This window comes from Tamandua tetradactyla, chromosome 23, assembly GCF_023851605.1.
Source record: "Tamandua tetradactyla isolate mTamTet1 chromosome 23, mTamTet1.pri, whole genome shotgun sequence".
NCBI classification, from domain to species: Eukaryota; Metazoa; Chordata; class Mammalia; order Pilosa; family Myrmecophagidae; genus Tamandua; species Tamandua tetradactyla.
This window is the reverse complement of record NC_135349.1, coordinates 8,179,746-8,198,450: the sequence shown is the minus strand read 5'-3', so window position 1 is coordinate 8,198,450 and position 18,705 is coordinate 8,179,746. Positions and strand designations below refer to the sequence as shown.

General features: G+C 39.5%; 1 protein-coding gene across 6 annotated transcripts in view; it reads right to left on the bottom strand.

Annotated features, from left to right (window-relative positions):
- ZSCAN21 (zinc finger and SCAN domain containing 21) overlaps nucleotides 1-18,705 on the bottom strand; it is a 49,270-nt gene that overhangs the window by 22,052 nt on the left and 8,513 nt on the right. For 2 of the 6 annotated variants that reach the window (XM_077140694.1, XM_077140695.1), the window contains exon 5: nucleotides 5,618-6,782. The exons of the other annotated variants lie outside the window; for them this stretch is intronic. In XM_077140694.1, the coding sequence (XP_076996809.1) occupies nucleotides 5,938-6,782 (845 nt within the window). In that variant the 3' untranslated portion in view covers nucleotides 5,618-5,937. Of the gene's footprint in view, nucleotides 1-5,617; nucleotides 6,783-18,705 lie in introns of those variants that run through there. 6 annotated transcript variants of the gene reach the window in all.

Here is an 18,705-nt window from a genome sequence, read left to right as displayed (position 1 = left end):
TGACTCCCAGGAATGACACTACCCTGACACCATGGGATCAACAATGCCTTCCTGACCAAAAGGGGGGAAACAAGGTATCAATAGCTAAGAGAGTTCAAATAGAGTCGAGAAGCTATTTTGGAGGCTACTCTTAAGCAAGCTTCAACTAGATACTGCTAATTGCCACGGTTTGCTACCCGCCCCCCCCCCCCCCCAACATCATCCCTGTTAACCCTAAAGAACATCCAGGGCTCTATCTGAGATTCTATAAAAGCTTCATGTACTAAGTTACTTTCCAGAAACCTAAAACCTTCAGATGGTTCCAAGGCCAGGTAAGACCTGAAACCTAAAGGGGCCAGCCTCTCCAAGATCATCAACTAGTTCCATCCCCCATCCTATATTGTTGACACCCTTTTCAACATGAAAAGCTAGAATATCCTTAAAGATTGGGAGAAGGATGAAAGGAGGAGGAGTTAGAGAAGATAGGGTTTAACAAATGAGTATGACTGCTGAATCATTATATCGATATTTTAGTCTCCAGTGTCTTGAAGCAGCTAGAAGGAAAAACCTGAAATTGTGGAACTGTAACCCACAGCAAACTTTGAAATGTTCTATAACTACTTGTTAAAATGTACTTGCAAACTTATTGCTTTTTGTATATATATTTCACAATAAAAAACGCTTAAAAAAAAGAGACAGAAAATGGTTTACTCACTGAAGATGTTGCAGAACCTGGCTAAAATTACCTCTGCAGAACTAGAGGACATGTGTGGGAGTGGCTCTTGAGTGGTGATGGTGTGCTATCAAGCTGGGAGGAGAAAGAACATTGAAATAGCAGTATCCTCCTGTGCCTCAGGCTCTAATGTCCTGGCAAGGACACCTAGAGACAGTCTGTAGCAGGCAGATTATTGACCCCCAGAGATGTCCACATCTAATTCCTGGAAACTGTGACCATCTTGGGTTGTATGGCAGCAGGGAATTAAGGCTGCAGGTGGAACTGAGGTTGCTAATCATCTGATTTTAAAACAGGCAGATTATCCTGTATTATGTAATTACAAGGATCCTACAAGAGGGAGGCAGAGCAAAATATGATGTAAGAATGGTCACAAAGGGCGGGCCTCGGTGGCTCAGCAGGCAAGAATGCTCGCCTGCCATGCCAGAGGACCCGGGTTCAATTCCCAGTGCCTGCCCATGTAAAAGTAAAAAAAAAAAAAAGAATGGTCACAAAGATACAATATTGCTGGCTTGGAAGATGGAGAAAGGGAGCTGTGAGCTAAGGAATGCATTCTCTAGAATTTGGAGAAGGCAAGGAAATGGGGATTCTCTCCAAGTGCCTCCAAAAAGGAATGCAGCCCTGCCACTACCTTGATTTGAGCCCAGCGAGACCCTTACTGGAAATCGAACCTACAGAACTGTAAGGTAGTAAACTTGCATTGTTTTCAGCCACCAAGTTTTTCGTAATTTGTTATAGCAACAATAGAAAATGAATACACAGTCCTAATATACTCTTAGGGTGGGCTCATTAATATTTGGCCATGATTGATGGCCTCTTGTAAATAAGGTAGAGATGCTGAAATTAATTAGCAGGGTGTTGAGAAAAGGGTCAACATACTCACTGCATGTGAAAAATAAATTGAGTTTAAGAGCCTGGGGAACCTCCGATTGTCATCCTAGAAATCCCTACATTTAAGTACTGAGTGGACTGCACAGATGAGAGTAGCAGTGGCACTGTTGAGTTCATTGGTGGCTGTCCCTTTAGGCTAGGACTAATAGAAGATGCTGGGAAGGGTAAGGGTTATGGGATATATGATTTTTCTTTTTCTGGAGTGATGCAAATGTTCTAAAATGATCATGGTGCTGTGTTCTGGTGGCCATGTTTCTTGAGGGTGATTGTGTAGTGGTACAGCTTTTGCAATGTGACTATGTAATTGTGGGGACCTTTTGTCTGATGCTCCTTTTGTCTGCCTTGTTGGCAGACGAGTGGAACATATGGAATGGGAGTGAATAATGGGGGGAACAAATGTTAAATTTAGATTGAGGTGCTGGTGGTTGGTGAGGGGGAGGGGAGGGTGTGTGGTGTGTGAATTTTGTTGTTTTCTTTTTGTTTCTTTTTCTGAATGGATGCAGATGTTCTGGGAAATGATCATGATGATGAATATGCAACTATGTGATGATATTGTGAATTACTGATTATATACATAGAATGGAATGATCAAAAGTTTAGAATGTTTGCGTTTGTTGTTATATATTTTTTAAAAATAAAGTAAAAAAAAAATGATCATGGTGTTGAATACACAACTATGTAAGAGCCATTGATTGTATACCGTGGATACAGTATGTGTGTGTGAAGGTTTTTCAATATATATATACATAAATAAATAAACAGAAGATGCTGCTACAGTACTGAGTGAATAGTGAACTTAGGAAAAGAGAATGCCCAAACCTATCGAGGCTATTGACTTTAGGTGAAATGATGCTGATCTAGAGGAACTAAAACACCATCACTGCCCTCCAGTTAGAGCAAAAGCTGCAAGAAGTCAGCTGATAAATGGAGTCCTGGCCCAAATCCCTCTCAGTGGCCCAGTGGAAGCCACTGAAACAGTCCCACTCCCCATCCCCTTGCTCAGCTACAACTGTAAATCAGAACCAATACTACATTTTGGATGCAATTTAAATGATTAGGCGCACTCTCAAAGACTCAATTCTTCTGTGGGGCCCCTGCAAAAAAAACAGTTGAACTGTGGCCAATGATGGGATGGCTGTCTGCCATAACTTAAACTACTGATCTGGGAATTGCATTTTTTTAAAAATCCCCATCAGTAATGAGGATCAAAAAGCATTTCGCCATAAGGACAGCAGTAGGCATGCACTGTCTTGACCCAGAGCCATGTTGACCCTCTTGCTCTTTTACAATATAATTCATATAAGGACCCTGGGTTTTTTTTCTTTCTTTTTCTGACATTCTATGGAATACCATTTTGGTGATAACATCATGACAGATAACATGTTATCATTATGAACAGGAGGTGACAAGTATTCCTGGACTTCTCAGAAAAACACATGCATACACAAAGCTCTACAAAGATCCAAGGGTCTTCCATATCAGTGAAGTTTTCAAGGGTCCAAATGTCTGAAACATGTTGGGATAATCTATGGTAAAGGAAAAATTATGGCATTTTGCATTAACTACTACTAGGAAAGAGACACAAAATTCTTTGGATTTTGGAGCAGCACATCTCACACTCAGGAATACACTGTTCCCTTCCATTTCTGGGGTGGAGGACTACCGTTGTCAAGTGTAGCCCAGGCGATAGAGCTCAAGTACCAAGGACCTGCAGCCCTAAATGGTGTTAGAGGTGCCTAAGGTAGATAAAAATGTGTAGAAGTCTGGTAAGCCCCAGGAGGAGCTTGCCAATAGAATTCTAGAGTAAGGCCATGGCTTCTGCAGCAGAGAACTCTCCAGTTTGGGAAGCAGCTTCTGGTGTGTTACTGACCATGAGACAAGTGACTATGTAGTCAGGGCTGTTCATCACGATCTGAGTATTATGAGACCCATCAGGTCATCAGGTCAGGTGGTCAGAGCAACAATCCATTATACAGAGGAAATGTTTCATTTGGGATCAGGCATGTGCAGGTCCAGAATTAATAAGGGTAAGCAGGAGGTTCAAACCCCCACATCAGCTACTTTGTTGCACTGATAACACTCCCTCTGCATGAACCTATGGATTCATGGATGGTTCCCCTTGACCCACTGATGGAAGAAAATAGGGTCTGGTTTACAGAGGGCTCAGTCCCCTGTTGGTGTGCACCAAAATGTAGTTATCTCAAGGCCAGGGTAAGAGAAATTCAGTGGGCCTTGAGATCATCAACTGTGTGGAAGAAGTGTTCTAGGGCAAAGATTTGATGGACTCCTGGGCAGTGGCAAATACCTTGCCTATGTAAAGGGCCTAGAAGGAATAATGTTCAAAGTCTGGAGAAGAAGGGATCTGAGCTATGGATGAACCTACAGGAGTAGACACCAGTGTGTGGATCACTGGCTCACATCAATTCCCATCAGCAAGAATACACTGCAGAGAAAGCAGACAGAAGACAAGGGGCAGTACAGACCTGGGACCCGTTCACCTCATCAAAGTAGGAGGGGAGGCAGGTCTTTGGGCTTAGCAGGGTCCTTTATTCTCCCTCACCATGTCATCTGGTGCAGCTCTGGTAGGGACACTGCAGACAGATAATCAGATGCTGCCTAATTAGTAAACGCTACAGGCCTTACCATGACTAACAGATAAACAAGAGAGCTCATCATTTAAAGTCCTGAGTTTAAGGTGCTGCTCTCCAGAAGATGTTCAGTGAACTGGAAAATAGAAAATTTCAGTTTTCAGGAACTACTGGTTCTTCTTCAGTTATAACCCCCTACCTTAATATATTTGGCTGATACATAAAGACTTATTACCTGTAGCTTCATCAGTTTGCAGAGATGGGAACTGGCACTAAATATGAAACATTCTTGCCATCTCTAACCCTGTAATGGGAGGTGTCATGGTCAGGTTCACGTGTCAACTTGGCCAAGTGGTAGTGGTGCCTGGTCGTCTGGTTGGGCAAGCGCTGGCCTGTTGCTTTGAGGACATTTTATAGACTTAAACCATGATCATGTTGGCTGCATCCACAGCTGATTGCACTTGTAATCAGCTAAGGGGAGTGCCTTCTGCAAAGAGTGCCGCGTAATCTAATCACCAGAAGGCTTTTAAGGATTCACAAGAGGCACACTCTTTCTGCTTCAGCCAGCCAGCCTCTCCTGAGAGTTCGTTGAGGACCTTCATTGGTGCTGCCAGCTCAAGCCTGCCCTGCAGACCTTGGACTCTGCATCTCCATGTTTACGTGAAATACTTTAAAAAATTTTATATTTACAGATATCTACTGCTGATTTTGTTTCTCTAGAGAACCCCTAATATAGAAGGCTTGCCCTACCTTTATGACTGCACTAGGCAAAAAGACATCTCAGCACTACTAATCAGAAGTAAAACAACTATCATAACATGAAGATGAACAAAAGATAGAAGAAAGGAGTGATGTAGTTGGTTTCTAGGTAACACAGGGACCTACTGGCCAAAAAAACAATATAAGGTAGAGAGTGAAGAGAAAATTATCCTAAAAGGGCAAAGGGACTGCAGGCAGAATGAAAAGATAAGGTGGATTCAGGGTAATCATATCATGTATTACTGAATTCTGGAATTTCAGGAGGAAGCTTCTCAAGGAAAGTCAGATTTTCCTAGACATGACATAGAAAATAAACAATCAAAATGCATGAGGCTGACAAAATGTTTCCAGTAAAGAACTGTGCTCATTACGTAGAAAAGAGAAAAAAAAGCACAATTATGGCCCAAGACGCATCTACTACACATTCTACCTCAACTTTCTCATACACACATCCTCAAGTACTTAAAAGCTCAATTTGCCCCTAATTTTTCAAAAGCAAAACAGGTATGAATTTTTTACTCTCAACAATACTGTTTAATAACCAACAAGTTATTTACTATAATAGTCCTGAAGCATTACCAGATGCTATCAGTTTATTCTGAGTTGGATTAAATTGTGTTTAATGTGGCTCTATTCTTTAACGTTTATAATCATGATCAGATGTAAAAACAGTCGAACAGTTTATTTAATTAGTCAAAATGTTTCCTCTATTAATTATACTGGATACACATCAGTTTAAGTATACAAAAGGCAGTGCCGGCATGGCTTCCTGGGAAGGGAAGTATGGTCAAGGCACTGTCCCTGCCCACCCCTCCTCCGGGAGAGGTGACACTCTCTGAAGGATCCCCTACTATTCCACTGCTTGAGCACTCAGCCCTTTAAGCATTTCTTGATGTTGAAACAAAATTTATTACTAGAATCTACACTGTAATTACTGGGTTTCTCCCTAACATTCTATAGTAAAAAAAAAAAGAGGGCGTGTGACAGTTAGCAGACCTCTCCCTCTCCAGTGTGGACTCTCTGATGCTTGGAAAGATATGATTTACTACAGAAGTTCTTTCCACAATTCTTACACCAATAGGGCTTTTCCCCAGTATGGATTCTATGATGCTTATTAAAATTGGAGCTATGGTTGAAGGCTTTGCCACATTCCTTACATTTGTATGGCTTCTCTCCAGTGTGAAGTCTCTGATGTGAACTAAGCCCTGCATGCTGACTAAAGCTCTTCCCACATTCATTACACTGATATGGTTTCTCCCCAGTGTGTGTTCGATAGTGTCGAATGAGGCTGGCCTTGCCACTGAAAGATTTCCCACAGTCTTTACACTGAAACGGGGCCTCGCCTGTGTGGATTCTTTGATGCTTAAGGAGGTCAGAGCTCTGGCTGAATGCCTTCCCACACTTGCCACAGTCATAGGGACGGTCTACCATGTGTGTTCTGTAATGCAAGGTAAGGTTTGAACTGTGGCTAAAGGCTTTCCCACACTTGGTGCATATATAAGGTTTCTCCCCAGTGTGTGTTCTCCGGTGTTTAGTAAGATTGGAGCTATTACTAAACGCTTTCCCACACTCAGCACATATATAACGTTTCTCTCCTGTGGTAGGTTTAGCAGGAATTAATTCTGCGTCTTCCTTGAAACCTACATCTTGGGGGGAGGGTTTTGTTCCTCTTTCCCTTTCAATGTTTACCCGCTGCCTATTTAATCTGACTTTACATTTACTGGCAGTAATCACGGGAATAACATCCCTTTTGAATTCTTCTGCATGAGATTCTTCTTCAGAACTTTTCTGCTTATCTCTCGATTCTTCCTTCCGGTTGTTTGATTTATAATCTGAAAACAATAAATAGGATAATGATATGTCAATTGTTTCCTGTTCTGAGGAAAAGAACTTTCAAATGAGAAAAAGGATCATGAGGAGAGACGGATGGATTCTGACTCAGTATAGCTCTGTGAGAGGCCAAAATATCACAGGCAACACAAGTAAACCATCAAAAAAATCTAGTTTACTATACTGGGCTCTCACACAGGCATCCCTACCAAAAGCTGTTAGGGTATGATGAGTACATGACTTTTTCTGCTGGGAAAAGATCTTCATAGGTAGAGGGCAATAAGATAAAGAAGCAAGATACGACAGCAACAAAGGAAGTGGCTGATTCTCAGGCAGAAAGAAACAAGAATGACTGCTAGAGCATCAAAGTTGACTAAGGAAAATGAAAAGGGTAATTAAAGGAGAAAAGACTGAGTGGAAAACTCTTTCACAAAATCCAAATGCACACGGAAGCGGAACATAAAAGGAGTAAGAGAATACTCAGTCCCCCCGTGTTCTAGTCCCAGATCCTTATGAGTTTGAAGGATAGCACTTAACGCACATCAGGGTTTAACTCTCATCGTCTAAATTGCATTGGCTATTCTTATAATTCTTTTCATCATAAACAAAGCTGTTGAAATCAGATAATCTTTAAAAAGATTAAATCTTTTTTTTTAGTACATTCTACTAGGTACTCACACCTCTTGAGAATTCATTTACCTGTCCACATGCAGAGGAAAAGGGGAATAAGAGAAATTCACTATGAAAAATGGGCTCCTTCTGAGAACTGTCACCCTTCTCCAGGAACACAGAAGCCCACACCAACAGCTGCCTTTCCTTCTCAGCCATTTCTCCCTTTCCCAAGAAACATCCTTGTCCCTCTACATTAAATATAGCAAACTTCAAATAAACAGTTGATGGATACATCAGTGCTTCCAAGCTATCCAGGACCTCCCCATCCACCACCTCTTTACTTCCTTCCTCTGCCAACAGTAACCACTCTGCTCACAGGCTTCCTGACTATTCCCTGCCCACCAGCGACCACAGCCACAGGAGCTACAATCTTTCACACTCCCTTGGCTACACATACAGATGGCCCTTAGGGAGTAACCTGGACTAGGCTATGAACTATATGTATGGAAAACAACTTGACAAGTTAAAAATGTTGAAAGATCCTAATTAATGAGGCAGAACTTGAAAAAGGAATTTTCCAGGGATAATTTTTTTTAAATTTATTTTAAATATTTTTTCTTGTAAAAAATAACATATACAAAGCACAGAAAGAAAAAAGCAATAATATTCAAAGCCCACTTCAACAAGTAGTTACAGAACAGATCCCAAAGTTTGTCATGAGCTACCATTACATCATCTCAGATTTTTCTTTCTAGCTGCTCCAAAACACTGGAGGCTAAAAGGAATATTAATACAGTGATTCAGCAGCCATACTCATTTGTTAAATACCACTTTCTCTGTTATACCTCCTACCTTTTCCAATCTATAGGATCTTTAGGCAATGCCTGTTGGGACTTTTCATGTTGAGAAGGAGTGTCCACACTAAAGGATAGGGGGATGCAATTAACTGATAACCCTGGAGAGGCTGGTTCCTTTGAGTTTCAGGATTTATCTGACTGAATAACCCTCTGGGAATTAAATGTTCCAGGAAGGCAAACCTAGTGCATGAAATCTTTATAGAGTCTCAGTTCAAGCCCTAGGAGTCAACAGGAGTGATGTTGGTTGGGGTTTAGCAAGCCATGGTAATTAGCACTATCCAACTGAAGCTTGTGTAAGGGTAGCCTCTAGAATAGCCTCTTGACCCCATTTGATCTCTTTTGGCCACTGGCACCTTATCATATTACACTTCTTTTCCCTCTTGTGGTTGTGAAGGTGTTGTGCATCTCAAGGTTTCAAGGCCAGAATCATCCCCCACATTGTCAGGGAGATTTTCACCCTTGAATGGCTTGTACTATGTAGGGGGAGGGCGATGATTCTCCTTGCACAGTTGGGCTTAGAGAGAGAGGCCACATCTGAGCAATAAAGCCAGGAATAATTCTGCACAACACACAGCTGACTAAGACAGGTTGACAAATTACTGGATCACTAACAAATAACCAAGCACTATGGCCTCTGACCAGTATGAAATGCCTGGAAGACACTAAGTGCAGAACGACACCCATTATTGTGAAAGGGGCAACCTACAGTCTTATTTCTGACATGACTTGGAAGTGATTGTCTATTGAGCTTAACTGATTTCTGAAACCTGACTTCGTTTCCCAACACTGTTAAAAGCAGCATGCCAATCTCTCCATTAATCCTGGTGAGTATTATGGGTGGGTGACAAGCAGAAAGAGGTAGGATAAATGGTCTCTGGAGTCTAATCCTGCTTTAGACCGTGGGAACGGAAAATCTTGAGTTTGTGGGGTTGTTATGAATATATGCTTTCAGAGGACTTCCTCCAGGTACACTTAAATCACTTTGAGTAACTATCACACTTTAAATTTTTATACCAGTTATCGTCTGAGAAAGGGTAACGATCTGAAGACAGCATTGTGTCCAGGAGCAGGTACTCACTAAATACCTGAATATATAACTGTAAAGTTACTTAATATTTCTCATCCTTGATATCCTCATAAAAAAAATGAGCATTAGTATAAAAATTTAAATGACACTGAAATGTTTTATATATTATTTAAAAAAGGAAGGTATTAAATATCAGTTTACTCCTTTCTCCTTGGATAATTACCTTAGGAGGTGACAAAAGGAGAAGTGACATGGTGAATCCTGTAAGGTAAGTGTTTACCTGAGTCATCACAGCAAGGGTTCAGAATCAGCTGAAAGGCTGCTTTGCTTTCACCAGCAACTTTTCTTAACAATTTTTTGTTTCTCAGAACTGGGGGCTGTTTTTAAAATTACTCTCTTTTTAACTTTCTACTTTAAAATAATTTCAAACTTTCAGGACAATTTTAAGAATAGAACAAAGACTCCCATATATTTTCACCCAAATTCACTAATTCTTAACATTTTACCACATTTTCTTTATCTCTCTTACTTCCATTCCTACACTCTCTTTCTATTCACACATATACATACACATATATTTATACCTAAAGAAATACACACATGTGCACTTTTTTCCCTGAACTATTTGGGATTAAGTTACAGATAATATGCTCTTTTACTCTAAATACTACATCAAGTACTTCCAAAGAACAAAGACTTTATGTTATATAACCACAGTACTATTACTATAATCAAGAAATAGAACACTTACATAATACTATATATCTAATCTATAGTCCATATTCAAATTTCACCAACTGTCCCAATAACGTCCTTTACAGTAATTGTTTTTTCCAGGGCCAGGATCCAATCCAGGGTCTGCATTAATTTACATGTCTCTTTGGACTCCTTTGATCTGGAACAGTTCCTCATTCAGTCTTTTTTTGTCTTGGCTCTTATGATATGGGCATTCTGTGATAGTACAGGTAAATTCTTTTATAGACTTCCTCTCACTTTGTGTTTGGGAGAGTTTCATACATTTTTTTTTTTTTTTTGGTAATTGCAATATATTTTGATATTTTTTATTTGGAAGTGCCTGAATTTACATGGTCCATTCTTCAGACATCTTTTTTTTTTTTTAATTAAAGAAAAACAAAGAAATTAACCCAACATTTAGAAATCATTCCATTCTACATATGCAATCAGTAATTCTTAACATCATCACATAGATGCATGATCATCATTTCTTAGTACATTTGCATCGATTTAGGAAAAGAACTAGCAAAACAACAGAAAAAGATATAGAATGTTAATATAGAGAAAAAAATAAAAATAATAATAGTAAAAGAAAAAAAAAAGACAAACAAACAGACAGACAAAAAAAAAAAACCTATAGCTCAGATGCAGCTTCATTCAGTGTTTTAACATGATTACTTTACAATTAGGTATTATTGTGCTGTCCATTTTTGAGTTTTTGTATCTAGTCCTGTTGCACAGTCTGTATCCCTTCAGCTCCAATTACCCATTATCTTACCCTGTTTCTAACTCCTGCTGGACTTTGTTACCAATGACATATTCCAAGTTTATTCTCGAATGTCGGTTCACATCAGTGGGACCATACAGTATTTGTCCTTTAGTTTTTGGCTAGACTCACTCAGCATAATGTTCTCTAGGTCCATCCATGTTATTACATGCTTCATAAGTTTATTTTGTCTTAAAGCTGCATAATATTACATCGTATGTATATACCACAGTTTGTTTAGCCACTCGTCTGTTGATGGACATTTTGGCTGTTTCCATCTCTTTGCAATTGTAAATAACGCTGCTATAAACATTGGTGTGCAAATGTCCGTTTGTGTCTTTGCCCTTAAGTCCTTTGAGTAGATACCTAGCAATGGTATTGCTGGGTCGTATGGCAATTCTATATTCAGCTTTTTGAGGAACCGCCAAACTGCCTTCCACAGTGGTTGCACCATTTGACATTCCCACCAACAGTGGATAAGTGTGCCTCTTTCTCCGCATCCTCTCCAGCACTTGTCATTTTCTGTTTTGTTGATAATGGTCATTCTGGTGGGTGTGAGATGATATCTCATCGTGGTTTTGATTTGCATTTCTCTAATGGCCAGGGACATTGAGCATCTCTTCATGTGCCTTTTGGCCATTTGTATTTCCTCTTCTGATAGGTGTCTGTTCAAGTCTTTTTCCCATTTTGTAATTGGGTTGGCTGTCTTTTTGTTGTTGAGTTGGACAATCTCTTTATAAATTCTGGATACTAGACCTTTATCTGATATGTCATTTCCAAATATTGTCTCCCATTGTGTAGGCTGTCTTTCTACTTTCTTGATGAAGTTCTTTGATGCACAAAAGTGTTTAATTTTGAGGAGCTCCCATTTCTTTCTTTCTTTCTTCAGTGCTCTTGCTTTAGGTTTAAGGTCCATAAAACCGCCTCCAATTGTAAGTTTCATAAGGTATCTCCCAACATGTTCCTCTAACTGTTTTATGGTCTTAGACCTAATGTTTAGATCTTTGATCCATTTTGAGTTAACTTTTGTATAGGGTGTGAGATATGGGTCTTCTTTCATTCTTTTGCATATGGATATCCAGTTCTCTAGGCACCATTTATTGAAGAGACTGTTCTGTCCCAGGTGAGTTGGCTTGACTGCCTTATCAAAGATCAAATGTCCATAGATGAGAGGGTCTATATCTGAGCACTCTATTCGATTCCATTGGTCGATATATCTATCTTTATGCCAGTACCATGTTGTTTCGACCACTGTGGCTTCATAATATGCCTTAAAGTCAGGCAGCGCGAGACCTCCAGCTTTGTTTTTTTTCCTCAAGGTGTTTTTAGCAATTCGGGGCACCCTACCCTTCCAGATAAATTTGCTTATTGGTTTTTCTATTTCTGAAAAATAAGTTGTTGGGATTTTGATTGGTATTGCATTGAATCTGTGAATCAATTTAGGTAGGATTGACATCTTAACTATATTTAGTCTTCCAATCCATGAACACGGTATGCCCTTCCATCTATTTAGGTCTTCTGTGATTTCTTTTAACATTTTTTTGTAGTTTTCTTTATATAGGTTTTTTGTCTCTTTAGTTAAATTTATTCCTAGGTATTTTATTCTTTTAGTTGCAATTGTAAATGGGATTCGTTTCTTGATTTCCCCCTCCGCCTGTTCATTACTAGTGTATAGAAATGCTACAGATTTTTGAATGTTGATCTTGTAACCTGCTACTTTGCTGTACTCATTTATTAGCTCGAGTAATTTTGTTGTGGATTTTTCCGGGTTTTCGACGTATAGTATCATGTCGTCTGCAAACAGTGATAGTTTTATTTCTTCCTTTCCAATTTTGATGCCTTCTATTTCTTTTTCTTGTCTAATTGCTCTGGCTAGAACCTCCAACACAATGTTGAATAATAGTGGTGATAATGGACATCCTTGTCTTGTTCCTGATCTTAGGGGGAAAGTTTTCAATTTTTCTCCATTGAGGATGATATTAGCTGTGGGTTTTTCATATATTCCCTCTATCATTTTAAGGAAGTTCCCTTGTATTCCTATCTTTTGAAGTGTTTTCAACAGGAAAGGATGTTGAATCTTGTCAAATGCCTTCTCTGCATCAATTGAGATGATCATGTGATTTTTCTGCTTTGATTTGTTGATATGGTGTATTACATTAATTGATTTTTTTATGTTGAACCATTCTTGCATACCTGGGATGAATCCTACTTGGTCATGATGTATAATTCTTTTAATGTGTTGTTGGATACGATTTGCTAGAATTTTATTGAGGATTTTTGCATCTATATTCATTAGAGAGATTGGTCTGTAGTTTTCTTTTTTTGTAATATCTTTGCCTGATTTTGGTATGAGGGTGATGTTGGCTTCATAGAATGAATTAGGTAGTTTTCCCTCCGCTTCGATTTTTTTGACAAGTTTGAGGAGAGTTGGTACTAATTCTTTCTGGAATGTTTGATAGAATTCACATGTGAGGCCGTCTGGTCCTGGACTTTTCTTTTTGGGAAGCTTTTGAATGACTAATTCAATTTCTTTGCTTGTGATTGGTTTGTTGAGGTCATCTATTTCTTCTTGAGTCAAAGTTGGTTGTTCATGTCTTTCCAGGAACCCATCCATTTCATCTAAATTGTTGTATTTATTAGTGTAAAGTTGTTCATAGTATCCTGTTATTACCTCCTTTATTTCTGTGAGGTCAGTAGTTATGTCTCCTCTTCCATTTCTGATCTTATTTATTTGCATCCTCTTTTCTTCTTTTTGTCAATCTTGCTAAGGGCCCATCAATCTTATTGATTTTCTCATAGAACCAACTTCTGGTCTTATTGATTTTCTCTATTGTTTTCATGTTTTCAATTTCATTTATTTCTGCTCTAATCTTTGTTATTTCTTTACTTTTGCTTGCTTTGGGATTAGTTTGCTGTTCTTTCTCCAGTTCTTCCAAGTGGACAGTTAATTCCTGCATTTTTGCCTTTTCTTCTTTTCTGATATAGGCATTTAGGGCAATAAATTTCCCTCTTAGCACTGCCTTTGCTGCGTCCCATAAGTTTTGATATGTTGTGTTTTCGTTTTCATTCGCCTCGAAGTATTTACTAATTTCTCTTGCAATTTCTTCTTTGACCGACTCATTGTTTAAGAGTGTGTTGTTGAGCCTCCACGTATTTGTGAATTTTCTGGCACTCTGCCTATTATTGATTTCCAACTTCATTCCTTTATGATCCGAGAAAGTGTTGTGTATGATTTCAATCTTTTTAAATTTGTTAAGACTTGCTTTGTGACCCAGCATATGGTCTATCTTTGAGAATGATCCATGAGCACTTGAGAAAAAGGTGTATCCTGCTGTTGTGGGATGTAATGTCCTATAAATGTCTGTTAAGTCTAGCTGATTTATAGTAATATTCAGATTCTCTATTTCTTTATTGATCCTCTGTCTAGATGTTCTGTCCATTGATGAGTGTGGTGAATTGAAGTCTCCAACTATTATGGTATATGAGTCTATTTCCCTTTTCAGTGTTTGCAGTGTATTCCTTACGTATTTAGGGGCACTCCGGTTCGGTGCATAAATATTTATGATTGTTATGTCTCCTTGTTTAATTGTTCCTTTTATTAGTAGATAGTGTCCTTCTTTGTCTCTTTTAACTGTTTTACATTTGAAGTCTAATTTGTTGGATATTAGTATAGCCAATCCTGCTCTTTTCTGGTTGTTATTTGCATGAAATATCTTTTCCCAACCTTTTACTTTCAACCTATGTTTATCTTTGGGTCTAAGATGTGGTTCCTGTAGACAGCATATAGAAGGATCCTGTTTTTTAATCCATTCTGCCATTCTATGTCTTTTGATTGGGGAATTCAGTCCATTAACATTTAGTGTTATTACTGTTTGGATAATACTTTCCTCTACCATTTTGTCTTTTGTATTATGTACATCATATCTGATTTTCCTTCTTTCTACACTCTTCTCCATACCTCTCTCTTCTGTCTTTTCGTATCTGACTCCAGTGTTCCCTTTAGTATTTCTTGCAGAGCTGGTCTCTTGATCACAAATTCTCTCAGTGATTTTTTGTCTGAGAATGTTTTAATTTCTCCCTCATTTTTGAAGGACAATTTTGCTGGATATAGAAGTCTTGGTTGGCAGTTTTTCTCTTTTAGTAATTTAAATATATCATCCCTCTGTCTTCTAGCTTCCATGGTTTCTGCTGAGAAATCTACACATAGTCTTATTGGGTTTCCCTTGTATGTGATGGATTGTTTTTCTCTTGCTGCTTTCAAGATCCTCTCTTTCTCTTTGACCTCTGACATTCTAACTAGTAAGTGTCTTGGAGAACGCCTATTTGGGTCTAATCTCTTTGGGGTGCGCTGCACTTCTTGGATCTGTAATTTTAGGTCTTTCATAAGAGTTGGGAAATTTTCAGTGATAATTTCTTCCATTAGTTTTTCTCCTCCTTTTCCCCTCTCTTCTCCTTCTGGGACACCCACAACACGTATACTTGTGCGCTTCATATTGTCCTTCAGTTCCCTGATCCCCTGTTCAAATTTTTCCACTCTTTTCCCTATAGTTTCTGTTTCTTTTTGGAATTCAGATATTCCATCCTCCAAATCACTAATTCTGTCTTCTGTCTCTTTGAATCTATCATTGTAGGTATCCATTGTTTTTTCCATCTTTTCTACTTTATCCTTCACTTCCATAAGTTCTGTGATTTGTTTTTTCAGTTTTTCTATTTCTTCTTTTTGTTCAGCTCATGTCTTCTTCATGTCCTCCCTCAATTTATCGACTTCCTTTTTGAAGAGGTTTTCCATTTCTGTTCGTATATTCAGCATTAGTTGTCTCAGCTCCTGTATCTCATTTGAACTACTGGTTTGTTCCTTTGACTGGGCCATATTTTCAATTTTCTGAGCGTGATCCATTATCTTCTGCTGGCGTCTGGGCATTTAGTCAGATTTCCCTGGGTGTTGGATCCAACAGGTTGAGAGATTTTTCTGTGAAATCTCTGGGTTCTGTTTTTCTTATCCTGCCCAGTAGGTGGCGCTCGTGGCACTTGTTTGTCTGCGGGTCCCACCAGTAAAAGGTGCTGTGGGTCCTTTAACTTTGGAAAACTCTGGCCGTGGGGGAGGTTCGCCAGCCGAAGTGGCTTGGAAGAGTGCCAGCCAGCCCAGGGATCCGAACGCAGGGAGGGTCGCCGGCCACCGCAGCCCGGGAGAGTGCCCGGCTGAATCTCCTAGATGGCCCGGGGCGCCAAGCGTGGCGGGAGGGCGCCAGCCGCCGTGGCCCAGGAGAGTACACCGTTCCCAGCTGGATCGGGAAGCCACGTGTTTGGAAGGGACCCCAGTCACCGTTCTCCGCAGCCTGGGGATCTCCGATCCAATTCTCCCAGTTGGTCTGGGGAGCCACGTGTGTGGGGGGGGGTGCCAACCGCCGCAGCTTGAGGGGACCGCCTGTCCAATTCTCCCAGCTGGCCCGGGAAGGAGGAAGGGAGGAACTCCGGCTGCTTGCCGCCCCGGCCCGGGGAAGCCCACGCCCCTCGGCGATCGCACCGGAGCGGGTTCTCCTAGCCAGTCAGCCGTTCCAGAATGGGGTACGCTGTCTTCTTGATCTCTGTTGTGGCTCTGGGAGCTGTTCTGTATCGTTTCTACTCCCCTAGTAGCTGTTCTGGAGGAGGAACTAAGACCCGCGCATCTTACTAAGCCGTCATCTTCTCCGGAAGTCAGTTTCATACATTTTTGACAGGCATACTACAAAAACAATGTGGAGTCCTTGCGACTGTGTCAATTTGTTCCATTATCAGTGATGATTCTGCCATATTTCTCTCCTCTAATTTTTTTCCTCTTACTAATACAGAATTTGAAAGAGATTCTTTTAAACTATATAAAATATCTTGTTCTTCATAAAACATGCACCCATTAAGTTCAGCAATACTTTCATGGTTCTCACATGAAGTAATTACTAATATGACGGGTTACAAAATTATGATTTTCTAACTCCATCACTGCTTCAACATTTATCACTTGGCATTTTACTTGAGAGAAGCAATTTCTTTTCTCCCTACTTATTTATTATTGGTAAGGACTCACGGACTCTTATTTAAGAGTTGTAATCTATTTCTGCGACTATTTGATTCTGAAATGTCACAGATTTGGCCATCAGGAGCCCCTTCAGCCAGGCTCCTGCATCTTTTGTTTACTCCCCCATCATCTTAAAAGCATTTCTTTATTTTCTGACATAAAGGTGTTCTCTACGTGCCTGTACTCCTCCTGCCCAGCCCTAGACTCAAGACACTCCTCCAAGGTACCTGGCACCCTTTAGAGGGGAATGGCAGAAAGACCTCCCTAAGAGGGAAACTGACTAGCTTTAAAAAAAAAAAAAAGACCTAAATACCTTCATTTTTGAATAAGTTTTACTTAGAAGCAGAATTTCATATTGACATATAGTTTCGGAAATATTAGTTCATTGTCTTCTAGTCTCAATTCAGAAGTTTGTGTTTTAGCTTGTCATTCCTCTAGGAGGAATGTCTTTTACATTTCTGTCACTTTTAAGACATTCTATAAATTTTGGATTTCGCAGCTTCACTATGATATATCTAGGCATTATAGATTTTACCATATTTACTCTACTTGAGATTTGCTGTTTCCTGAATACAAAGTTTCATGTTCCTAAATTCTGAACAATTCTCAGTCATTTTCTTCTTGAATATTATCTCTGATTCTTTCTATTATTTTCCTTTGGAATTGCTGGTACACATAGTTGGACATTCTCATCCAATCCTGCACCAACCAATAACGCCTTTCATCCAGATCTTTGGAAGGAACATTTCAGATTATTTCCTGAGCTCTACTTTCCAATTCACTAATTGTTTCTTTAACTGTTCATAACAGTCATTGTGTTAATTTTAATGACAATAGTTTTCACTTTTAGAAGCTCTATTTGGTCTTTATCAAATCTACCTGTTCTTTTTTTTAATGATTTCTTATTCTTAAGATTGCTGTTATTTACTTAATACCTTCAAAAACTTAAACCATTTATTTTGTAAAACCTTACATTGATATTCTATTACTGCAGATTATTTCACCTTTAATTTTCCGTTTGTTGTGTCTGTAGCTCATGGGAGATGCTCTTCTTGGGTATTTTATAGTTTTTATTCTCTAGAAAGGCTTCCTCCTCTGCCCCATCCCCCCAACAAGTACGTGATTCCTTATGGTCTTTGTAATTTCCTGGAATATTCTGTCCATGGTTTTGCATTTGCTTCTGCTATGACTAATGTGTTAGTTTTTTGGCTTGTAGGCTCTTGGACTGTGTAGACAACACAGGCAGATCTCAAATGCTACCAAGGCCCAATTTTTTTTGAATATCCAAAGCGTTCCGTGTTGGCTCCCTATTCCGCAGAAGGGCCCAAAAACCTTACCTCTTGTCCCAGTCTGGCTATTAAAACCCAAGCCTCTGTTCTTGACTCTCATAACCCTTCGCCACCCCCACCCCTAGCCCCCACATACCATGTAGCTCTGCCAAGGGAAATTGGAAAATAAAGTTAACCAAGTATGCTTCTGATTGTCTTTAATTTCTCTGGCAACTCCAGGAAGACAACTAACTGGAGGGGGAATGTGGTATTAACCACCCCCAAAAGCAAAGAATTTAGCTCACAGCTGAACATTTTACATCTTGCAGAAGAATGTAATTTTTTAACAGGCCTCAAAACTCTGTTTCAAAGATGGGATTTCTCATGTTTAAGATATACTATCATGTGGAAGGAGAGATTTTTTTGAGGGCCATGGATACTAAGTGTACACAGCATAGTGGTCTCCTCCACCCAAACTTAAGCAAAGTCCTGGCTTTAAACTATTAGGATTTGGAAGAATGTATCTTATTTTCACAAACATTTAATATTAACTCAATATTAACTTTTCCCCAAGAATTTAGTTATAAATGTTCAGGTAAATAGAGGTG